The sequence below is a fragment of the Aotus nancymaae genome, unplaced genomic scaffold, assembly GCF_030222135.1.
Source record: "Aotus nancymaae isolate 86718 unplaced genomic scaffold, 86718_ANA_hifiasm-v0.15.2.pri h1tg000079l, whole genome shotgun sequence".
NCBI classification, from domain to species: domain Eukaryota; kingdom Metazoa; phylum Chordata; class Mammalia; order Primates; family Aotidae; genus Aotus; species Aotus nancymaae.
In genome coordinates, this window is record NW_026988494.1 from 25,680,859 (window position 1) to 25,705,351 (window position 24,493).

The 24,493-nt window shown below is 50.9% G+C and overlaps 1 protein-coding gene and 1 long non-coding RNA gene across 8 annotated transcripts; both read right to left on the minus strand.

The window, feature by feature from the left end:
* Positions 1 to 248: 248 nt before the first annotated feature.
* CHRNA2 (cholinergic receptor nicotinic alpha 2 subunit) lies at positions 249 to 19,621 on the minus strand. Of its 7 annotated transcripts, XM_064368729.1 has the most exons (9): positions 19,315 to 19,621; positions 19,122 to 19,189; positions 16,450 to 16,551; positions 11,737 to 16,350; positions 10,502 to 10,722; positions 10,087 to 10,131; positions 8,003 to 8,112; positions 3,489 to 4,503; positions 249 to 2,260 (listed from the first exon to the last, which is right to left on the minus strand). In XM_064368729.1, exons 4-9 carry the CDS (start codon positions 11,807 to 11,809, stop codon positions 2,135 to 2,137), a joined length of 1,590 nt encoding a protein of 529 aa, XP_064224799.1. In that variant the 5' UTR covers positions 11,810 to 16,350; positions 16,450 to 16,551; positions 19,122 to 19,189; positions 19,315 to 19,621; the 3' UTR covers positions 249 to 2,134. The 7 variants fall into 7 exon arrangements, with proteins under 7 accessions (XP_064224799.1, XP_012290574.2, XP_012290575.2 ...); XM_012435151.3 differs by lacking the exon at positions 16,450 to 16,551 and having other exon boundaries at positions 11,737 to 11,923; XM_012435152.3 differs by lacking the exons at positions 16,450 to 16,551; positions 19,122 to 19,189 and having other exon boundaries at positions 11,737 to 11,923.
* Positions 19,622 to 20,774: 1,153 nt separating this feature from the next.
* On the minus strand, positions 20,775 to 22,196 carry LOC105705343 (uncharacterized). Its single transcript, XR_001104653.2, has 3 exons — positions 22,031 to 22,196; positions 21,532 to 21,643; positions 20,775 to 21,123 (listed from the first exon to the last, which is right to left on the minus strand). It is a non-coding gene; the product is annotated as an uncharacterized LOC105705343 (long non-coding RNA).
* Between the last annotated feature and the right edge of the window lie 2,297 nt (positions 22,197 to 24,493).

Here is a 24,493-nt window from a genome sequence, read left to right on the forward strand (position 1 = left end):
ACTGATGGTGTTCACGCTGGTTGGAGATCAAAGCTTTCCAGCGCTGGGCATCGGCCGAGGAGGGGTGAACAGTGATACCCGGCATTGGGTCAGGGGTGTCCTCTGGCCCCTTTGCCCTTGCAGGGGTAGTGGGGGGTGACAGTACCCTCTATGGCTAAATGAGGAACGCCATGTCATTTCTCCCCCAGTGGGGCCCTCAAAGCACCCGGGCTCTGGAGGGGCTTGGGTGACACTGGCAATATTGAGGTGTGGCTGGCAAGGAGGGTGCCGCACAGTTGAGTGAGCAGTAGATGTAGCTTTATTTACTCTCTTTATCACATGCAAGATGGACGGGAGATGTGGATAACAGGAGCGAACATCACTGTCCCAGGACAGCGGGTCTGGGAGCCTGGACCTGAGAGCTCTGAGGCCTCCGAAGAACAAGTGGGAGGGGAGGGGAGGCCGGGAGCTGCGTGCACAGAAGTAGACACGAGCCAGAGACCAGATGAGCCGTGAGCAGGGGGTTCTGGGAGAGAAGCGAGGTGTGATGGGGCCTGGGCCAGGGAGTCAAAGGCAGGCAGGTGTCCCCTGGGAGTGTCAGGGAGAGACACTTCGGGGTTTGGAAGGAGGGGACCCCTAGGACTAGAAAAACTGGAAGCTCCCCCTGCTCAGCTTCCTCCCTGGAGCCTCCATGCCGTCTCGAGAACCCAGTGCCCATATCTGTTAGCTGCCAAGGTCCCACTCTCGAGTCTGGACGGAGCTAGGGAGAGGTCTGGTGCCCGATCCCAGTAGCAGCCATTCGGCCTGGGGTCCCGGGTGCAGACTCAGGCTTTGGGGTGGTGCTTTCCAAGGTGCACACACAGACTGCTCTGAAGGGTTCAGGGCAGGTCAACACACCTCGGGGCTGTGGAGGAGATGGGGCAGGCTGGGAAGGGACGGGACCACAGCTTTTGCCATCTGCATAGCAGTGTTGGGGCCCACACAAGCCAGCTTGCTCTCCTCAACCACTCAGAGCAAATGCCTTGAGCGCAGTACTCACCCTGTGCCGTGCTAGGTGCTGGGGGTGGGAAAATAACAGGCAGAGGCCCTGCCCTTGAGAAGTTTAGAATCAAAGGAGCTAAAGGCAAAGATCTTCAGCTCCCAAGTGAGGCCTCCTTCCTATGGAGCCAGGCATAGGGAACAGGGTGCCTGGGGAGTGGAGGACAGGAGGATGGGAGGAATGGGGAGGGAGGGAGGACAGGGCAAACAAGACGAGTCTGAGTTGGGTCAGGAGCAGCTCAGGACGGTCTTTCTTGTTTGGCCGCTGCATGTGTAGGGACATATGGAGCCCCCGCAGGCTGTGGCTCTCAGCTGTGCCAGACCTCCTGGGGGCTGCTGGTGCAGAGCCACTTTGCAGCAAGGAACGGAGGGGAGTGACGTCAAGGAGAAGCCTGGGGGCTCCAAGGTGCTTCCAGGTGGATGGAATAGCCCAGTTACCTGTATCCAATCATCCGTCCCTCCCCTGTAGGGAAGATCCACCCCACACGCAGGCCCTGCCTCTGGCTTCCTCCCCTTCCAGAAGAGCCTATATCACTCCCCTGCTGGACTGTCCAGCTCAGAACCCTGCAGACTTGGACAGACTCCAAACTTCATCCCCAGCCTGGCTTAGAGAGACCCCACCTGGCTCTCCAAGTTCCCACCTCGCCCGGCTGTTCTGGCACTTTGGGCTCATTCCCAAATCCAAACATCGTTCAGAGCCCTTTCACCCCAAGGAACCCTCCCCTTTGCCCCATGACCCCTCCTTTGAGGTCTGCCTTCCCTTCCTTGTCACCCTGGCCCCAGCGTCCCCCGGGTTGACTGTTCCGTCACTTGGGGTCTGCACCGCTCCTCCAGGAGAATCTGACTCTGCCCCACTTGGTCACCACCATCTTGTGACCTTCTGCAGAGCTTCCCTAGCTCCTCAGCATCCGAAACAGGGCTTTTTGTCCAACAGGCTCTCAGCCCTGGTACAATGCTGCTAAGCTGGATGGAAGCCTGCGATGCTGGGGCCAGGGTCAGGACTCCACAGAGAGGCGCCTGCTGACCCCAAAGGGGACACTAGAGGCAGCTGCAGCACACAGATGGTCAAAAGATGGTCAGCGGGGGTGCCCTGGGAGCCGACTCAAGGGAGGTGTGGTCAGATCATTCCAGCTAGGAACGGAGGCAGGAAGAGGCCAATGGTCCCCAGGAAACAGACGATGATAAACAGCCAGAGGAAGATCCTGTCGATGACCATGGCGACGTACTTCCAGTCCTCCTTCACCTGTGAGGAAGACAGCGCACAGTGACGGGGGCCAGGCCTGGGAAGCAGACGCAGCCCCCCCATGCACAGCCCCTGCACGGACAGCCATGCGGACAGCAGCAACTGCCCCACAGAGACCCAGGGAGCAAAGGTCAGCTCAGGGAGCCGGGTGACTGGAGGGGAGGGGACAATGAGCGGTTTCAAGGCTCCAGCAAGCTCCCCCGGTGATTCTGCTCACATCGAAGCCCCTCCACATGCCCAAACCTCTCTGTAGTATGCTCCCCGGCTATAGGTAAAGGAGGCTAGAGGGACGCAAAGGGCAGCAGGACCACCCCGGGGCAAGAATCCTCCTAGGGGCCTGCAGTGACATCAGTGCAACACTAGACTTATCTGCCTACAGGCTGCCGCCTTATCCACCTGCTGGAGCTGGGGAGAGGGAAACAGCGAAGGTGGCTGGGACCCCGGGCAGGCTGGGGGTAGGGCGGGGGGCTTTGTGGAATTTGGGATCACAGCCTAGGTGAGGAAGCTGGATTCCTCACTGCTCCTGGATTACATCATGATTAATTTTCTGATCTATTCATCAAGGCCACCCAGTAATAACCTCCCTGCCTCTCATCCTTCCCTAGGCTAATAAGAATTTTGTGCTAGAGCAGGGGCCTGCTCACATAGCAATGGCAGACGGGGGCTGGGGCAGGGGGCAGGGAGGGGCCAGTGCCATGGCAGGGGCCGGGGGGCAGAGTCCACATGGCGCAACCAAGAATCTGCAGGATTTTTGGCTGAAGAGTGAAGTTTGCAAAATGCCCAGAGCCCATGAACAAGGAGGCGGAGGAAGAGACCATCCAAGACAAGACAAAGGCTGCTGCTGCACAGCTGACTTTCGGGGTCTCTCCTGAAATGTTCCCCTCACCTCCCGCCACCTCCAAGGCAATGGTGGGAGATGGAGGCCTGAGGGAGTCACGAGGTTCAGCGTCTGGGGTCCTCCCTCTCCAGCTCTCAGGCTTCCTGTTAGGCTGAGCTGCTCATGCCTGACCCCATGGTATGTAACCTGCCACCTGCCAATACGTGTCCTCAGAGTGGCCAGCTACACATGCTCTCTCTCCATTTATTCCGTGTTTCTAAGGACCATGACCAGGGAAGCTTGTCCTCACGGGAGGGACCTGAGCTGTCCGAGCTCACACTCTGGGGTGAGGTGGTTCCCGCTAGGCTGATGGGGCCACCCAGGCTGGCCCCCCTCCCAACCCCAACACACCGAAGAGTCAGCATCCTCGGACCGCAGGTGGTCGGCAATGTAGTGCACGCCTTCCAGTGCCTTCTGCATGTGGGGTGACAGCAGCAGCTCACCCTCCTGCAGCAGAGCCTCAGCCTTGGGACCTGAGGCCCCAGAGTGCAGGTGGCTGTGGCTGCAGAGGGTGCCCACGGAGGGGGCCACGTGACCTGCACATGCCCATCTGTCCTCCTCCTCCACCACCACCTCCCGCTCCTCCGCATCCACGTTGGTCTCCAGCCAGTGATACGAAGGGCTGAGCTTCAGGCCTGGGGGATGGCAGAGCTCCAAGGGCGGTGGGGGCCGGTTCATCAGAAGCCACCGGGGCACACAGCCCAGAAGGGCCCCCCTCACCCAGCGGGGCATGGTGTGGGTGCTGGGGGAGCGGTGGTGCACGTTCAGCACGAAGACGGTGATGACGATGGACAGGGTGACGAAGATCATGGTGAACAGCAGGTACTCGCCGATGAGCGGGATGACCAGCGAGGTGGACGGGATGATCTCGGTGATGAGCAGCAGGAAGACGGTGAGCGACAGCAGCACGGAGATGCACAGCGTGATCTTCTCACCGCAGTCGGAGGGCAGGTAGAAGACCAGCACGGTGAGGCAGGAGATGAGCAGGCAGGGGATGATGAGATTGATGGTGTAGAAGAGCGGCAGCCGCCGGATGACGAAGGCGTAGGTGACGTCGGGGTAGATCTCGGCACAGCAGTCGTACTTCTTGCTGTTGTAGGTGCCTGTGGCATTGACGATGGCCCACTCGCCGCTCTCCCAGTAGTCCTTCAGGTCCACTGTCTGCTCCATCTGCTCCAGGTCGATCTTGGCCTTGTCGTAGGTCCAGGAGCCGAACTTCATCTTGCAGTTCTGCTGGTCGAAGGGGAAGAAGGTGACGTCGATGCTGCAGGAGCTCTTGTAGATGGCCGGGGGCACCCAGTGCACAGTGCCCGTGGAGAAGAGGTGAGCCTTGGTCATGTGGGTCACTGCAAACTCCCCATCTGCACTGGGGAGAGGAGAAGAGCTGGGGGGACCCCTGCACACCCACCTGCCTGAGCCAGGCTGCTCAGAGAGCCGGCAGCAGGGGACCCCCGAGAACCGAGTCAGACCTGGCCACGATGGCAGGGTTTATTTATGCAAGTGTGTAAGTCTCCCCCAGCACACACAGGTATAGCCACTGAGCTATCTTGTCAATTACTACCTTCTTAATTACAAAAGGAGGGATTGTGAGGAATAGAGGGAAGTACCAAGAATTCTAAAAACAACCACTAATAACATTTTGATGTGTATATATATAATGTAAAATGATTATATATAATCTATCAATATATGACAAATATATAGCTTTGTGATCTGGAGTGTATGTCGTTTGATCGCCTGTTTTTATTCATGTAATATTTTATTTTGTTTGCAGTAAGGAAAGAGTTGAATAGACACAAGGCCAGCCACGCCATGTGGGAGATGGAGTTAGCACTCAAAGCATCTCTTCCAAAGTTCGCAGGTTAGAGGTTTTTCAAAGGTAGTTTTAGGGAAGGGGTGGGTGTGGCTATGTGCTTGCTGCTGATTGGTTGGGGTGGAGATGACATCACAGGGGGTCAAAGCTGTCCTCCTGTGCACTGAAAGTTTAATATTTTAGAGTGATATCTATGTGTCTGTTTTTCTTCCCTAGCAGATGATGAGTCAGACCCTCAGGAGGGGGATCCATTTCCACCTGGGAGCATCCTTGCTCAGAAGAGACCTAACATCTTTGCAGGTGAAGGTACTCCCTTGAATGTATCCATTTAACATGCATTTTTCAGCCAGCCTCGTCCACTAGGGCCTGTACCAGAACTGTGCGGAAGAGGAATATGAGATAAGGTGCCTGTCATTAAGGAGTCATGAGGAAATGAGACGTCTCCAGGAACCACTGCAACATCAGGGAGGCAACACTAGGAGGGTGGTCCGGGTGTTCCCCGGACCCTTAGGGGGGAAACTCCCTTCTGGAAAGTGAGTAGGGTCATGGAGAAGCCTGCCGAAGCTAGGATTTGGCTGAGAAATGGGCGGAGAGCCTTCCGGTGGAGGGTCCCACAGGGACCAGGTGGGAAATGCAAAACTCACAGGGCGGACTGGGGCTAAGAGTAGAGGGTGAGTCGGGGGTATCGTGGGACTAGGCATTCGAGGACCCACAAGGGGTCTGGGGACACTGGAATAATGGTGACCTGTCAGGCAGCACTTCCCGGAAGCTGCAGTCCCTGATTCTGCCAGGAGGTGGCTCGGTGGGCTCCTGCTTTAGTCTTCACCATCCTCCCTCCCCCTCCAATTCCCACAGTCAATCATAAACTCCAAGAAATCAGAAGAGTGCTTGGAAACACGGGGCTTTTTTCCCCCATGGAGTAGTTCCATGGTAGAGATATATGCAGGCTGGAAATAGGAACTTTGAAAGAGAGTAACAAATACCTTGCTTAAAAAAAAAAAAAAGTTAATTTTTTTTTTTTTTTTTCTGAGAGAGTCCCACTGTGTCACGAGGCTGCAGTGCAGTGGCGCGATCTCTGCTCACTGCAACCTCCATCTTCCGGGTTCAAGTGATTCTCCTGCCTCAGCCTCCCAAGTACCTGGGACTAGAGGCGCGAGCCACCACACACTGCCAATTTTTGTATTTTTAGTAGAGACGGGGTTTCACCATGTTGGCCAGGATGGTCTCTATTCTTGACCTCATGATCTGCCCGTCTGGGCCTCCCAAAGTGCTGGGATTACAGGCGTGAACCACAGCACCCAGCCAAAAAAATTTGTTTTAAGCATTTTGTTTTTCACACACAATGACCGCTAGATGGCAACATGTGCTCATTTTGGGGAAGGAAAGTTGCAAATTCTTTGGGGCCTTCCTAACCTTGAGTAGGGTATCTAGGTGGAGGGGATCCTTCTCTGAATTTTTGGCTTGGAATTTTGTCCTCCCAAAAAATTTCTTGTAATAATCAAGTAACACTGGCTGAAGTCTTATTGTTAATCCTCAAACTCAAAGTCATGTTTGATGTAGGACTTTGCTCCTGACCTCTGCCACATGTACAGGAAGCAGAAACTAGAAGGATCCTGGGTGCCAGCTATGGGCACAGAGCTATCATGGGGTGGGGAGTTCGTGAGTCCCGCGGCAGCCGCAAACACTAGGTACCTGCGATGTGAGAGCTGCCAGTGTGAGAACCCATAATGAACATGTGTTCGACAAAATGGCTTCAGTGAAAGGGCTTAGTTCTGACCAGAAGTGGACAATGTAAAAAACCATCTGACCCATCTGAAGATGCAAAATCCAGAAATGGGTCATTTTTCCTTTTATTTCATTCTTTATAAATAGCATTTCCAAAGTAGGATCAAATGAATTGGCAAGTGCTGGACTAGGTGGGTGTCTTTGCCGCTGAACTTCTAATACCAGTTTTTTTAACGCTATTGTGCTCTGCCATTTTCCAAAGGCCTTAGGCAGGGACGGGGGTGGGTGTTATGACATACAACGTTATCCTAAATTATTTGACCACAGAGCTCTTTTTCTCACCTATTTATAACTCAAAGAAGCCATCCTCCTTACAGCCGCACCTTAGAAAACATTTTTAGATGAACATAACACCAACTATCTTTTCGTCTTAACTTCTTAACTTCTAAGGGAAGAATTGCCTGATACCAAACACAGAAATGAAATTATAGATGTCTATTTATTCTATCAAAACTTTTTTTTTTTTTTGAGATGGAGTCTCACTCTGTCACCAGGCTGGAGTGCAGTGGCGTGATCTAGGCTCACTGCAACTCTGCCTCCTGGCTTCAAGCGATTCTCCTGCCTTAGCCTCCCAAGTAGCTGGGCCTACAGGCACACATCACCACACCCAGATAATTTTTGTATTTTTAGTAGAGACAGGGTTTCACCGTGATGGCCAGGGTGGTCTTGATCTCTTGACCTTGGGATCTGCCCACCTCAGCCTCCCAAAGTGCTGAGATTACAGGCGTGAGCCACCACATCCGGCCCAAAACTTTTTTTATTGATTTATTTTTGTCCACTGGGGCTCTTTTCAGATTCCTCTAGCTTCTACCAACCTCTTGTCACTGTGGTCAAAGATTATTCCTTTTTAGTTTTGAAGACAACTGTAAAATAACATAATTGGGAGAAAGAAAGCCACATAGCAAGTGAGCGCATGCCCTTTGAAGGTATTGGCCTGCTGCTGCCTGCCTGTCTGCACAACACTGCTGCCCTCCCAACTCCAACCCCACAGGATTGTTTTTTGAGCCTGCACCACATTTTTCAAAGAATCCTCAGTATTGACAAATCTCTGTCCCTCTAACACAGTCCCAGGTGCTGATACCTAACAGGTGCTCAGCTGCCACTCATTTTGGTGTAGAGTGAGAACAAAAGGAAATAAATGAAGGAATGCGGAGGCGGGGACAACGTCCGAGGAGCAGTCATGAGGGAGGTGAGGAAGCTGACTCCAGGGGCGCTCCCCTGGCAGGGGTCCTCCCGTCCTCCCCCCAGGACCCCAGTGGCTTCCTACTTGTTGTAGAGGACAATGTCTGGGATCCAGATCATCTCAGAAGGGACCCGGAGGGATGTGATGTTGCCGAAATCTGCAGGGTTCCAGCGCAGTTTGTGGTCACTCCACTCCTGTGTGTAGGGAGGGAGTCGTGTCAACCTCGCTTCCAGGGAGCAGCCTAGGGCAAAGCTCACACAGCCTGGGGACACCCAGAACTGGGCCCAGCGGCCCCCTCGGAGCAGCCAGGGCTCCCCATCCAGCCCGGAAGAGTGTAGGAAGCTGAGCTGCAGTGCTGGGAAAGGGCTCTGAGCAAGTAACCAACCTTCTCGCTTTGCCTGGATTTAGCCGTCCAGGTCCTGGGCACACGCAGTTCACCCTGGTCCTGCCTCTAGTCTTCGTGCTGCACATCCCCAGCTGGATGCCCCCGGCGGGCCACCTCACTCATCTCGAGTGACGTCTCTCATTTTTAGTGCGTCACAGTTTATGGTTTGTTTTACACTCACTCTCCATCTAGGAAAAGCCTCCATGGGAGAGCCAAGCAGGGAATGTAGAGTGGGTGAAAGCATCTCCCCATTTAGCCGATGAGCAAACCAAGGACAAAAGACAGGAGAATCAACCTGCCACAGGCATACAGCGAGGCAGGGGAGTTACCCAGGGACCTTCAAGCTGCACTCCCAAGTGCCCCGCAGGGGTCCCACCAGACTGGGCCCAACCCTGCCTCCACCAAGACAGGTCCCAGGCAGCACCCCTACCTCCATCAGGTTCCTATTCTCTCTCCGGAGTCCATCTGTCAAGTTTTTAGGTCCAACCAGCATTTTGAGGCACCCATACCACACTGGGGTACATTAATCCTCCCAGGCATGTGGCAGTAGAATGTGTTATCCCCATTTTGCAGATGAGGAAACTGAGGCTCTGAGCGGTTACATAGCTCACCCAGTATCAGTCGCCAATCAGAGGCATTGCTGATTGGCCTGACTCAACTCCAGTACTCCTTTCTTGCCCTGCCACCGCAACCCTGAAGCCCAGGCGACCAGCCCCTGGGGACAATTGTGGCAACCAGGTTCTAGGCCTGCCTCCCTGCATACACACACAGCATGACTGCGTAGCTTCCAAGTTCCTGCTTCCCTCTGGCCCTCAGCTGGCACATCACTAAGATGAGCCAAGTGACCCCTAACAGCACCTAGGTGACGGCCTCAGAGGGATGGAAGCCTCCAACCTAAGTGGGGTCCGTGCTCCCTTTCCTGAATCTAACTGGGCTCCAAGATCATCTTGACCAGTAGTATACAACAAGATTAATGCTGGCCCAGTTTCTTCTACTCCCTGTCTCTTGGGTCCCTCACTCTGGAATCCCTGAGCCACGAGGCAAGAAGTCCGACTCCCCTGCTGGAGAGACCCTGAGGGTGCCTGAAGAGGGCGAGGGGCCCATCTGAGTCCAGCCTTCCAGAACCTTCCAGAGCCTTCCAGACATCCCTGCTAAGGGATAGATGTGTGAATTAAACTGTCTTAGACCCTCCAGACCAGACAAACCCTCAGTCATATGCCACCAAGTAATCCTAGTGGTCGCCATATAAAGCAGAAGAAACTGCCCATACTCCTGGGCATAAAGCCGTGAGATCCAGTGAGCTGGCAGCTGCTGGGAGCCTGTAAGTTGCGGGTATTTGGGTGGCAGCACAGACATTAAGCATTCAGTGTTCTCCCGTAGGAGGAGCCTGGGGCTTGCAGTCAGGAACAGCTGGGCCCCCTTTTCCAGCCCAGCTGCTCTCTGCTTCCTGCTCTCCTGAGCTATAAAAGGGGCAGAATGAACCCCCTGTGGGGCTTTGGGGAGGATTCCCAAGTAGCAGGGATGAACGGATGCCTGCTCCCAGGAAAGCGCCGCTTGGCTCTTGCAGGCGACTTCTCAGGCACTAGACTCAAGTCCAGCCGCAGAGCACAGGCCCTGTGGAAAAAGTCAGCTTTGGGAACATCCCACGTGGCACCTGCTTGTTAAACTGTGAGTTCAGAGTCTTGCTGTTCCCTGGTCTCTCACTAGCGAAGAAGTCCTGGGGGGCTCTGGGGTCCACGGGTTCCCGGTCCCCTCCCGTCTGGACTGGAGGAGGGGCCCTCACCTGCTTTAGCCAGACATTGGTGGTCATCATTTGGTTCTTCTCATCCTGGCCCAGAAAGAAAGAGGAGGAATTAGAGGGGCGGCCCCAGAAGACAGGGTGGAGTGGGATGGGCTGTTTCCGACCCTCTGATAAGACGGACACCCCAAGCCCAGCCCACCTGACACCCGCTCTGACACCCCAACCCTTACTCAGCTTCTCCGGGGTCACACGGACACTGCTTCCAATCAATGCCCTCCTAGAAGGGGGCTCCAGAGCTGGGAGAGGGGATGGCGTAGCAGCCCTGGGAAGAGCCGTCCCCACCGCGACCCCAGGTCACTGCTGTGCGTGAGGGATGGGAGAGATGAAGGGGCCAGGGAAGCGGTGGGTGGTCTGGGATCTCTTTTCCCCGGGGCCAGGGATGGGAGGACAGGCGCACCACGTCGATGAGCTGAGCGATGGACAGTCCGAAGCGCACGATCACCACGTCCGAGGTGTTGGGCACGGGGCGCGCCCAGCGATTGTAGCCCCGGAAGAGGTGTTTGAAGAGCCGGTCCTCAGCCTGGGTGTGGGAGCCTCCCTGCGGCAACGCCGTGGGGCTGGGAGAGGAGAGGGGGTCTACAGGAGCCCTGGAAGGTGGGTGCTTGGCTTGCTCTCCACCTGCCACAAATCAGAGCCATTTAGCCTCACTGAGCCTCAGTTCGCTCATCTGTAAAATGGAGCTGCTACTCCAGAACCTATCTCAAAACACTGTTGAGGATGGCAGATGATGGTGTCTATTAGAGCTGAACACAGCCTGAGCAGTCTGTGGGGTCGGAGCTCAGGAAAGGTCAGCTGCTTTGCGGTGTCTGAGAAGGAGTGGGAAATAGTACTGCTGGGTTTGGGAGGGCGGCCAGAGGTAGGGGCAGAGGCTGGGAAGTGGGGAAAGATGAATCTAGAGACAAGATTCAGCTCCACATGGAGGAACCCTGTGGGGGCGGGGATGGTGAAGTCGGGGAGACACCTGGTCTAGGTGGGGGGCTGCAGGGAGAAGGGATTCAGCATTGCAGTGAACCTGACCAGGGGAAGCAGTCTCCCGTTCCCACCCACTTGTCCGATGAACCAGTCATGCTAACGTGGAAACTGACTGCTTTGGGAACCTCCCCAATTTTTCTTAAACCGTGGATATTTGCTACTTCCTATCAGATAAAGTGTTTCAAAATGTTTCTATGACATCGCTCATGTCAATTTTCACTGTGTTCAGCAAACAGCTTCACCCCTTCAGGGCTCTGCTGTTTAAGCACACTGAGAACTACAGCTCCAAATCCCAGAAAAACGTGTCAGCACCATCTGTGACAGAACGCTGTGTCCCCAGTGCCTCCCGTATCCCGGATGCTGGTCACAAACTTTCATTTAATCCTCACAATAGGCCAGGGAGGTCCACAACACTATTTGCGTTTTGCAGCTGAGGACAGTGAAGCTTTAAGACATTTAAGGTGACACGGACGCTAACGTCAGAGCTGTGACTGCCTCTCCACCTCTCCCAGTGGAACCAGCCACCTGGCTGATGGCCTCTGAAGTCCCCTGCAGCTTTGACAGTTGCAACGAGTCCACCTGCAGACTCCTCCCTACGGTTTTTTTGTGAGCCGCCAGGTGTGAGATGAAGTCTTACAATGACAGGTGACAGGCACTCACCTGCTGGGATCAGAAGGAGCCACCACAGGCTGAGCTTCGTGAAGGACAAAAGCGCAGGACAGGAGGGGCCCATGGCTTCCCCTGAGCATCAGGAGGTCAGATCAGGGCTTTGCTGTGGTTGCTCCTTGGACCGAGTCCCCAGCAGAGCTGCTGCTGGATTCTGCGAGTGTTCCTCTCACCACCAAACCTGAGCAAGCCCAAGAAAGGGCTTAGGGACATGTACTCTTGACATAGACATATTTCTGCTTCTCACGCTTTACATAGGCATGAAAAGTGAGCAAAAGGCCCTCAGCAGGCCTCTCAGCAGTTAAGTGTGCCTGGGATCTCCCTGGCTTATTGAGGAATCAGCCTCTTCCTCTTTCTCCAGCGTCAGCCAGGGACTCTGCCCTAAGACCAGCCCTGACATGCTGGACAGAGGAGGGCACAGGATAAGACCAAGGTCCCCATTGCTTTGCCTCAGTGCTCCTCTGTAAAATGTGGATAATCATACTGCAAAGAGTGGTTAATAAAAGAATCATGGTGCTATTCAGTACTATTCATGAGATTCGAAGGGTGGAAACAGCCTTTTGTCCAAACAAATGTCCACCAGCTGATGAATGGTTGGACAAAAGGCAGTAAATCCTTCCAACAGAACATGATTCCACCGTAAAAAGGACTGAGGCACTGCCGTATGCTACAACGTGGAGGAACCTCAAAAGCATTGTGCAAAGTACCAGAAGCAAGTCGCAAAAAGCCACACACTGAAGGCGATATTGTAAAATATCTATTTGGTCTTCGATCCTGTTTCCTGGAATACAACTCCTAAGATAGTTGGAATCTCCAAAACGATGTCCTTTTGCATGACTAGTGGCTGGCAGCCCCTATGTAGCAGCAGGATGGGGCTGGTCACAGGGAGACCAAGGCAGGATTTAAAGGGTTGGGACTTTCTGCCCCACCCCTCAAACCTCCAGGGACAGGAGAGGAGCTGAAGGTTAAGCTGATCACCAATGGCCACTGGATTAATCAATCATGCTGCATAATGAAGCCTCCCTAAAAACCCAAAAGGACAGGTTTTGAAGAGCTTCTAAGTGGCAGAACATTGGAGATTCCTGAGGGGTGATGAGCCCGGGGAGGGCATGGAAACTCCATACACCTTCCCATACCTTACCGTATACATCTCATCACCTGTAACTTACACTATCTCTTATAAGCCAGTGTTGCCCTGAGTTCTGTGACCCACTCTAGCAAGTTAGTTGAACCCAGAGAGGAGATCATGAGAACCCCAATGTATAGCCAGTGGGTTAGAAGCACCAGTAAAACAACCTGGGACTTGTGATCGGCATTGAAACTGGGAGGGCAGTGTTGGGGACCGAGCCCTCGTCCTGTGGGATCTGAGCTGCCTCCAGGTGGATGGTGTCTGAATTGAATTAGAAGGCACCCAGCGGGTCTCTGCTGCAGAATTGACTGCTGGCTTGCGGGTGGGAGAAATTCCCACATCTTTGGGGGTCATAGAAGTCTTCCATGTCGATTGTTATGGAGTGAGAGCAGAGAAAAACAGTTTGTGGTTTTTTCTACACATTGTATGATACCATTGATACGGGGTATGCAGAATAGGTAAATCTATAGAGACAGAGCATAGATTAGTGGTTGCAGGGGCAGCGGGAAGGAGGGATGGGAAGTGACTGCTTAATGATCACTGAGTTTCCCTTAGCAGGGATAAGAAAGCTCTGGAGCTAGATGATGTGATGTTGCACAGATGTGGGAATTTACAACATTCAGCAAATTGCACGCTTTAAACGGGTGTATTTTTTGGTATTTGAATTATATCTCAAGAAAAGCTATTATCAAGAAAATAAACAAACACCTCCTGGATTAAGAAGCAGCAGCTAACTCTCTTGACTGTGGGAACAACGGTATTTGTCAAAGATGGAGAACCAAGACGCAAAGAGTTCTAATGACCAGAAGAACGCAGATGTCAAAGATGAGGTTGGGGGAAGCAGTATTTTTAAATGTTCTTTTACATAGTATGTGATTTAAAACATATATATATATATGTATCACTAAAATAACATGATTGCCTTAAAAGCTTATACATTCAAATTAGCATTTTCTGAAACAGCACCCCGATGGGGAGAAGAGCGAGGTCTCGTGTTCAGGAACACATGGTGTATGTGGCCTAGAGAGATAATAATGGCTCTCGGTACAGACAGCGGGTGCGGAATTTCCTTTGGGAGGATGAGAATGTTCTGGAATTAGATAGTGGTGATGGCTGCACAATGTCCCAATTGTACTAAACGCCACTAACAATCAATTTTATGTTATGCGTATTTTGCCACAACTTTAAAAAAAAATAAGGGTAAAAGTGGTTTGAAAAATATGAACCAAGGGTGGGCACAGTAGCTCATGCCTGTAATTCCAGCACTTTTGGAGGCCAAGATGGGAGGAGTGTGTGAGTTCAGCAGTTCAAGACCAGCCTGGGGAACATAATGAGACCTCTGTCTCTATAAAAAATTTAAAAATTAGCTGGGCATGGTGGCATGTGCCTGTGATCTCAGCTACTGAGGAGGCTAAGATGGGAAGATGGCATGAGCCTGGGAAAGTCAAGGCTGCAATTATCTCTGATCATGCCACTGCACTCCAGCCTGGGCAACAGAGCAAGATCCCATCTCAAAAGGAAAATAAAAATAAAAGTAAACCACTGGGTATGATCTGTGTAAGGCCGGTCAATCCCCCTGGGATTCTGTCTTAAGCTAAAGATCGAACACTTTCTGTCCTGTGGGAGGAGTGACGGGAGGGAATGGGATCATTTGTGCCCGTGAAAGTCCCCAGGGAACTGCAGAGGGCTGGGCAGGGAGCAGGTTGCTCTTGTGGTTGTCAGGGCCCATGACCCAATGCCATTGCACAGTGACGGTTTGTGCCAAGTAGGAGGAGAGGAAGGTGGGAAGGAATGTGAATTTTAATGTGTTGCAATTGCTGGCAAATACTGATTACAGAGCAGACACCAGTGTTTTGGGGGAAAGGGGCCCAAATTGAATGAAGTTTCAATTCAAAGACTCATTGGAAATAAAGGATTACATTTCTCTCCTGTTCTCTCGGGATAATACTGCCCCGTCCACTCGCTGCCTGGGATTCCTCCCTTTGCCCCAGCACTTTGAGGTTCCTGGTTCCTTCCCGGCTCCGAAAATCCCCAGCTGGCAGGTGGAAAAGGCCGGTGGTGCCTGGTACATGGAGTGAGCTGCCCAAGAAGGCATCCCGCAGCCCTCCCAGAATGGTGCCCCTCCACGGGAGAGGAGCAGGGGGTCCTGGCAGTGGGAAGCTCCTTCATACATAGGCCTAGTACACTGGGCTAGAGCTGCCGTGTCCACACGACAAACCCTGCAGCTTTATATCATGTGTAAGTAAACTCACATTGTCCTGCAAATTATGCAGAATGTTTTTACAGCACCCACCCCAGCCTGGGCATCGGCCGCTTCTGTGGCTCAGGTGAACCGCAACGGAGGGATCTGGGATCTCTGGCCCTCAAAGGTGCAGGGGCTTGTCCCCAGGGGACTTCCCCCAAGCAGGCATTGCAAAGGAAACAGCACAGCTAACTGATTTCCAGAGAGAGCTGGCATTACCATCCTGCTCTTTTCTCTTTTAATCTCTTTTCTTCACACAAATAGATCACCTGTGTTATCTCTGGGCACAGAGATTAGAGGTGATTGTTACTCTTTTTGACAGTTTTCTGCATTTTCCAAATTTCCCACTATCAGGATGTATCAGTTACTTAATATTAAAGAATTTTCAAGTGGGTAGCAATGCCTGCGGTGTGTTTTACACGCCCTCCCCTCATCTCGCAGCAGCAGGAGCTCACCCAAACTTTGTGTAGATTTGACTCCACTCTTCCATTGCAATGGAGTTCAGTTCATCAATCAGCTGTGTACAAAGTGGAAGCAACTCAGGTATCCAGCGACAGATGAATGGCTGAACAAATGTGGTCTATCCATACAATGGAATATTATTTATCCTCAAAAAGGACAGAAACTCTGACCCATGCTACAAAGACGAACTTTGAGGGCATTATGCTAAGTAAAATAAGCCAGTTACAACAAGACAAAGAAAATATGATTCCACTTATAGGAGGTTCCTGGAATAGTCAAATTCCTAGAGACAGAAAGTAGAATGGTGGCTGCCAGGAGCTAGGGGGCGGGGAGTGGGGAGTTATTGTTCAGCGGGTGCAGAGTTTCAGTTTGGGATGATGAAAAAGGTCTGCAGATGGACGGTGGTGATGTCTACACAACAATGTGGATCTTCTTAATGCGATGAACTATATACACAATACTGGTTACAGTGGTAAATTATGTATATTTTACTATGATAATAATTTTTTTTTTAAGTCAGCTGTGTTCATCTGGAATCACCTTAGGGCTGAGGCCCAGGAAATGGGATCGCCACACTGATCTGAAAGGTCAAATGGGGCTTTTCAGAGAAACGTAGAAATCCCTGTCATGAGGTCGCTCCTTAAGGGTGACCACTGTCTCTTACTCACCTCCTCCCTTCGGCCCCAAGCGCAGCCTCAGCTCACTCTGTGGGTTCCAGGTGTGCAGAGCCACCTGCCAAAGATACCCAGGGGAGGAGGAGGGCTCCAAGAGCCTGCTGAAGGAGACCATGGCTTGTCAATTTGGGAGCAGCACTGCGTCAACCATTTGCACTTAGGGCGTGATCGTTTATTCTTTTTTTTATTTTTCCACTAACCTCATTCATTTTGTTGTGTTGTTTCTGCTTGGACTGTTAGAGAATGGCACTACCTCATTCTTCATCAGGGCCAACAGTGTGCCAGGCACCAGGGACAAGGCACTGAGTGAGTTTGAGGAGAGAAGGACCAAAAGGAAGGAAAATGCTAGAGTCTTATCCACGCATCCACCCCTAATGTGGGCATGACTTTATTCATTTAGCCCCATTGCTTCCAAGGCCATCCAGGGGGGCCCTTTACAGGCTTTCTACAACTCTCCACGTTGGGAAGTTCTTCCCTGAGTCTGAATCTGTGTAAGCATCTGAGAGATGCTTGAGTTGAGTTGACTTGTGTTTAGAGACCCTTGTGTTGCCACCAGAGGTTAAATTTCACTAATACCCAGGGGCAACTGCAGAGCAGGTGAAGCTTTTTCTCTGCTCTCTGCAATCATCCAAACACCTGACAATCACAAAGCTGCCTTTCTGGTTCCTTGTCCCTCTTTCATCCTTTCCACCCCGGAGGATTTAAGATCCTCAGAGATTCCATGCCCTCTCCATTTACCTGTGGCTCACTGCCATCTAGAAGTTTCACTTGCTAGTTAAAATAAAGAAGAGTTGTGAAATTCCGTTGCTTATGTCTGCTTTCGTACAGGCTTGACGTTTTTGCTAGATATTAGAACATGGGGCTGATTCATTTCAGGGAACGAGCATTTCAGAATCCCCCTTGACGTTAATTCCTAAAAGGTCTTCTTAAGAACACCTGCATTTATGTAGTTTTCAGGTTTACACGGCACTTTTCTGGCCTCGACCTCGTTTGGGCCTCACGTGACCCCTAGGAGGCTGTGAGGAAGAGATACTATCCCTTTTATGTAAGTAAAAAAACTGATGTTCTGAGAAGTTGACCAAAGCTGTATAGATAAAAAGCGATGAAGCTGAGATTCAAGCTAAGGTCTTTAGCGTCTAAACTAGAACGTGATAAATGATAATGTGGTGTGAACAAGGAGGGCAATTCTGTATAACCAACTCAGCCAGTACCCTCCTGTGTTCTGTAGACCCTAGCACCGTGTCTGTCATTGCTGAGCCACCACCAGGACTAAGTTCTATTGAGGACAAGTGAGGAGAGGGCATAGGCACCTCACCCCAAAGGCGGGCCCACCTGGATCCCAGACTCTAGGAGGTTCCTGTAGTGCAGATTCACATTCTCATCCAGCCAGCCAATATCACAGTTGCAGACTCCAAGACTATCATCTGTTTCACCTTTTAACCAAGTGCATTTTTTAAAAAGGATATTTTTTTTTCTCCAGTAGTGAGAATAGGAATCCAGGCATGCTAAAACTGCATCATCTGGAGAACCGAAAGAGCCACCCGAGACCCTCCAGAAGGATGTGCAAATAAGATCCAGTGGCTAGAGGCTGTATTCCCAGCAAGATGCCTCAAACCTGCATCCCCTATGAGGAGCCCACTGTATCATTTCGTTTCATTTGTCACTGGAAACCAAAGGAGGAATTTTCCAGGCGATTGACAGTAATTAGAGGAAGCTTCCACCTCTGGTTAGGAAGATGTCAAAAGAAAAAGAGCTGCAGACTTTGACCCTCTCAGTGGCTGGACTGGCAGATTTGCGGAAGAGGAGACAGCAGGCTGAGGTCCCTAACTGTAAAGTGGGTCTGGGTGAATGGGGTGCACGGAGAAGCCTGTGTAAAATAGATTGCATATGTAAAGTGCTGAGACTTCAGTGTCCCCACTGTGCTTGTGTCGCTGCTCCTGTACACCAGTGCCAGCCCACACCCACCCCACCCCACACTCATGCAGCACCTCCAGCCCGCCTGAATCCTGGCTCCATGGAGGTCAAGGTGATTTGAGCTCCCTTCCCTGTTCGTGGTTCTGCTGTTTCCAGCTTCCCACACACCAGGCCACACTCTCCTCTTTTCACTAACACTTCCTTCTCCCGAAAGCCCGCTTCCATCCTACCTGGTTCCTCCCTGCCATCCCCAAAGGAGAGTTCTGCTGTCACAACCTCCCCAAGCGTAGAGGTCTCTGCTTAACACTACACCCCCAAAGAAGCCCCTCCATTAGATAAAACAGTACTGTTTCTTCATCTAAATAAGCTCACTAGAGGTACTTCGGGGCCAGGGAGCACATTGCTAGTTTTTGTATCTGCTTTGCTTAATTGCAGAAGTTTAACATCTCAAGGTTGGGTGGGATCTTAAAGGTCATCTGAACTACCACACCAGCGGAGGGAGGAATCCACTTCACAAATTCCAGCGTTGGAACAAGCCCAGATTTGAAGAACTTGAAGAGCCCTGGAAGGTATTTACCTTCTAAGCCAGTAAATAGCATCGGTGTCTGTTAGCCTTTTTAAAGCATATAGTCAATTTACTGAATGACTAAATAAATAAATGAACAAAGAATGGACAGCAGTAATAAAGACATAGGAGCAGACACAGTATAATAAAGCCACTATTCCTGAGACTGGGCTGGCCATTCTAGCCAGGAGATGCTCATCGTCACCTGGCTGTGGACAGCCCCAACAGGGACAACCAGGAGATGAAAATATTTCTGGGAGCAGGTGACATTCAGCATTCAGACATAACCCCCTCCTGAGTACCCAGAAACTGCTAATATTTCTTTGACCCCCACATCCACAATCTCTCGACATGCACGCCACCCCCAGCTTAAGCCTTGGGCGCCTTTCTTACCTGTGGTTACAGAAGACAGGTCGCTCAAAGGATGCAGAGAACCAGCCTGGCTTGGAGATTCTGGAAAGCTGACAAAAGCCACCCCAGAAATAGAGTGGCAGGTACAGAATAGAGCTCAGTCACTTCATTTCATGGTCAAACAGAGGCTGAAGCATGAGGGTTTAGGAGACACTCCATCAAGAGGAGGACTTACCGTGAGAGGCAGTTGGCTTCCAAGCTCTGCAGAGAGGTCGGTTTTTCTGGGGCTGCCCAGCTCTGGCAGTCAGAGAGGCTTCATGCAAGTGTCACTAAGGAGGGCAGCCCAGCTCAAGCGATTCTGCAGGTGAAACCCAGGCCTGACCCCAGGAAGGAATGAGGGCTCAGCTCACAAGCACACGGGCTCACGCTGCTCTCTCCCTCTCTCTCTCTCTCTCTCTCTCACACACACACACACACACACACACACACACACACACACACACCCTCTCTGGAGGGGAAGGAGGAGGAGCCTGTGACTCTCCAGCCTGTGTCCGGTGGGGACAGATGCAGCTCTCCCTCCCTCTGTCCAGTCACCACTGTGCAGTCACGACAATGCTCCCTTCCCTGCTGTGTGGACACGATGCTCCCTTCCCTGCTCTGTGGACCCCTGGGCTCCAGGATCACTGCCCGGGGCCTCTGAGTGCACCCACAGGTTCTGGGTTCTGGGTCCTGGGTCCCGGGTCTGTCAAAACAGCAGTAGAGTTTTCAGCAAACTTGGAGTGAGGACAGAGCTGCCAGCCAGCCCACCCTTCTCCCCTTCCCCTCGTCCCCTGTGGGACCCCTCCCCCGACCAGCCTAGAGAACTGCAGGGCGGCCACCCACCCGGTGTGGCTGCTTCCCTGTCACCCCCTCAGCCTCCTTTCAGGTGACCTTGGCTTCGATTTTCCAAAGAAGCCTCCTTTCTCTAGCATCAGGCCAGGACTCCTGTCTCTTTCCTTTCCGTGCTTGGCGAATCCTGCCCGCTGTGATCTTGACAGCACCCCCTCTATTTACAGCCCAGGCTTTCTCAGACCCTCCCTCCCCTCCCGACTTATTCCTTCCCCTCAGCCCCTAACTAAGCTCATTCCCCATCCTAAAAACACTCTTCAGTTTCGGCCTTTCCCTCAAGCTACTTGCTAGCTCATCTCCCTTAGTTTGTTAAAAGCAAGGGCCCTGGACATGACCTGACCACAAACTGCTGAGGCCGGATTTCTAGCTCTGCCCTTGAACAGTTGCATGATCCTGGACCGGACTCAGCTTCCTGTGCCTCAGTTTCCTCAGATGTAAAAAGAGGATGTGGACAATGGCTCCTGATTCATAGGCTTACTAGGAGGAGTCAATTAGCACAAATAAACACAAACACACACATGCATTGTGCGTACATGTGTGCATACGATTGCTAGCATCATCTTTTGAGAGCATTAAAAGACATAAAATACCAAAAAACCATGAGCATTCATATTTCCACTACTCATAATTAACAAATGTTAATACTTTACCATATTTACACACACACACACACACACTATATATATATACACATGTATATATATGTATAGTGTGTGTGTGTCTATATATATATAAAGTTAGATGTATACATTTTCCATCTGGAGATGGAAGGAAGGAGGGAAGGAGGGAGGGAGGGAGGGAGGGAAGGAGGGAGAGAGGGAGGGAGGGAGGAGAATATCACAATTGTATCTATCAGGATTCTTGGTTGCAAGCAATAAAAACCTACTAATTAAGTGAAGAATGGTTCTATTGAGGGAGAAAGGGGGGATCACAGAAGCACCTAGAAAGATGGAGGTGCTCCTTGAAGAGCAGGGAGAAGAGGGAGGCCTCCGTCCCGTGGCCAGCGTGGTGGGCTCTGCTGCTACAGAGCTGCATGTGAACCTGGCACCATCTCGGGTGCTGCTGTCACTGCTGTCCCGGGAAGCATCAGTCCCTGCTCCTGCCGCTGCTGTCATAGTTAATTCTTCTCCAGCCCTGCTCCTTTGTGTCACTAGCTCTGCGTACAAAGGTCGGGACAGATGCATCTGATTAAAACACGTGCTCCCAAACCAGATGACAGGAAGGCCAAGGAAGCAGGAATCTGGTGCTTTAAGCTTCTATGTGGAACGTGGCCTCTGCCTACTTCAAGAGGGGGGACATTCCTAAATATTTGAAAGTTGTTTCAATGCTGGAAACCCGCACCCCTCCCCCCCAAAAATCTAGCTCTTTGGCTCCTAACATCAATGCACACTCAACTTTCCATCATCACATTTTCAAAAAAAATGTTTGCACCTAATTGTCCTAAAATTTGTACCCAGAATTTGTTTTAATCAGGTATGGTAAGACATGCAGATACAGAAGTGACTATCATAACGGAAGGAGTCTGTACTCACAGATCCCTTGAATCAGAAGGGGTGGCACATACCCGCAACGCCACATAGGAGGAGCAGCACCAGGGAGTGTCAGGAGGCGGAGGCCACAATGGGGGAAGCCTGGCGCCCCCAGCCTGCGTGGGGTTTCCCGGGAAAGCCAGGGCACTGCAAGGAAGCAGCTTTCGGTGAGATAATCTGAATACTCTTGGTGGGTTTTGGGCTATAGGGATGGTCTCTGATTGCCCAGTACCTGGCTCTGAGGTTATTTGAGGCAGGAGAAACACTGGCTTGGTGTGTGAGAGTTAGACAATCAGGGCTGTTGTGGATACTGAGTCAGGATTGGGCAGAGGGCTTGTACTATGACTTTAGTGCACCTGTAAAAGCTGGCTGCAGGGGAGATGTAAGCAACGTTTGCTGCTAGTTTGGCCCCACACATAGTGGATGCCAAACAGACAGACACAGAATCTAACAGAATGCAAGCATTCCTCACACAAGCAAAAAGGCCCCCCAAATCCCATCCTAACTCCACAGGGATAGAGCCCCAAGTCTCACCAGTGACCATCCAGCTCCAAGTCCAGCCTCCTGCTCTAATTCAAAACATTTGTTTGCTGCATTAAATAAAGGACAAAACTCCAAGTGGATTATAGGTTTAGAAAACAGCCCAAGGTAACTTTACTTTGAACTCAATTTAAGTATCTACAGCAGAGAGAAGCAGCAGTGTAAACTCTTCCCTCTCAACACCTAGTGATTAAACAGATTTTATAAAATACGGTTGGGCAATCAAGGACTAGCAGGAAGTGGGGAAGGCATAGGCAAGGCAGGAAACCCAAAATAAACCCTAATGAGGTCATTGTAAGTTCATTATGAATTTAGTGATTGAAATCAGGTATAATTTATAAATTTTCACTACTACATTAGCCATCTTTTATGATTCATGCTATCGCCTAAAACATATTTCATAAACACTTAAATTAGCAGACATAGGGGTTAGGATTTACATTTCAAAAAGCTATCCAGTTCCCATAACCCTGCTGGGTAAGCCCTTATCTCTCTGTACCTTAGTAGCAGAAAACACAGGAGCAGCATGACCCATGGAAAAGGGCAAAGCGCAGTGAAATGCAACTGAGACCTTTAATCTTTGCCTAAGCAATTCAGCCAGAAAGTTCTGTAACTCACAGGCATTATAAAATATTCCAGACCAGAGCAATTTACTAGTTAACCCCTCCTGAATAAATAAAAGTCCATGTGATAGCTTCATAGCTTTCTCTTAACCAAAGAGGAAAGTGAAACACATATTTCTACGTTTTAAAATTTTTCTTCTCAAAAGGGACTTTATGAAATCTAGTTCTGTAGGAGGTATGTCGTTCCTTCTCACTTTACCGCTTTTATAAGCATACTTATGTGTTCATAAGCAATACTGTGCTAGATGCAGAATTCAGAATGCAGGCAACAGAAATTACTGTAGCTTTTTTGTTTTGTTTTGTTTTTGATACGAAGCCTCACTCTGTCACCCATGCTGGAGTGCAGTGGTGCAATCGAGGCTCACTGCAACTTCCGCCTTCCGGGTTCAAGCGATTCTCCCACCTCAGCCTCCTGAGTAGCTGGGATTACAGGCATGCACCACCACGCCCGGCTAATTTTTTGTGTTTAGTAGAGACAGGATTTCACCATGTTGGTCAGGCTAGTCTCAATTTCCTGACCTCAGGTGATCTATAGGGTCCAGCCCTATAGGGGCCAGCGAGTCCCTACCTGCTGCTGTGATGAGAAATTAGAAATAAAGACACACTGTACACCGAGATAGAGAAAAGAGAGTTTGGGCCCACGGGTCCACTGCTACCCAAAAGCGTGGAGACCAGCAGTGGCCCCAAGTGCCTGGACACTCTGACTTTTATTGAGTACAAAGCAGGGGAAAGGCAGGTAGGATGAGGTAACAGTGGTCAGTGATAGGGTCAGGTAAAGCACATATCTTGGAGATGGGAGGCCCAAGACTTTGAAGAAGCCCAGGGGAGGAGAAAACCTAAGGCGTCAGCACTTTTTTCATACTTGTCAAGAAATGACAAGGTCACTACGATTTATGTTACTATTACTAATTCTTATCTTCTAAGGAAAGAGGAACCAGGTGCAGAAGCAGAACTTGAAAGTAACCACGGAATGTGACCGCTGAAGCGCAGCGCCACATGGAGACAATCAAGTCCCTGGATGTCTGTGGGCCTCCCTGACAGCCGTCAGGCCTCCCACAAGAACTTGGAGAAGTGGAGTTTTCTCCTCAATCCTCCGGGGAAGGAGACGTCTCGGCCATCTTGAATGTCTCCTTCCCTGGCTGGCTAAACAGCGGGAGCTTTCCCAGTGCTGACACTGTCACACAGCCACGGCGTCCTCCAGCAGCCCTTATGCGGGTGTGACAGAGGACTCAGAGCATCTTGTCTTAGGGTCATATCTTTTCCAATGCCACTTCAATCCCATACTTCTTGACCTGAGGCTTATTAGTAAGATTAAAGATTAGATGATTATATATGTGTATACAGTTGTGATTACATATGAATAGCTATGTGATTATATATGATTATGTATAGGAATAACTATGTAACTATATCTCTAATTTGTTTCTATGTTTATAGGAGAACGTGCTGAGGCTTCAGACCCTTGCCTTGGCTCTTGTGGGGTTTCTCCTGACAGTGATCCACCTGCCTCGGCCTCCCAAAGTGCTGGGATTACAGGTGTGTGCCACCATGCCCAACCTGGAGATTTAAGAGGTTTCATACTATATAGCTCAGGCTGCAATTTGCTTTCTATTTTTTTTAGTTCAGTTCTACCTTTGAGATCAACTAACTTCCTGAGAAACTAGTTTGCTGTATTCCCTTCTCTGCTGATCTTTCAGTCTTCAAATACAGAGTAATCTATTGTCCACCACCAAAGGGCCCACGGAAAGTGTTCTGAAACAACCCAGTGTCATCCAAGTCCAAAATTGGACAGCTTTTTTTTTTTTTTTTTCAGTTCTTTCTGTAACATTTGGCA

Excerpts from the sequence above, each read along its gene's own strand:
- CHRNA2 (XM_012435152.3), bottom strand. The coding sequence starts at position 11,809 with ATGGGCCCCTCCTGTCCTGCGCTTTTGTCCTTCACGAAGCTCAGCCTG. Across the intron at positions 10,132-10,501 it reads TCGCTCAGCTCATCGACGTG|GATGAGAAGAACCAAATGAT; the intron begins GTGCGCCTGTCC and ends TTTCTGGGCCAG. Across the intron at positions 8,113-10,086 it reads CCAATGTCTGGCTAAAGCAG|GAGTGGAGTGACCACAAACT; the intron begins GTGAGGGCCCCT and ends CCCTACACACAG.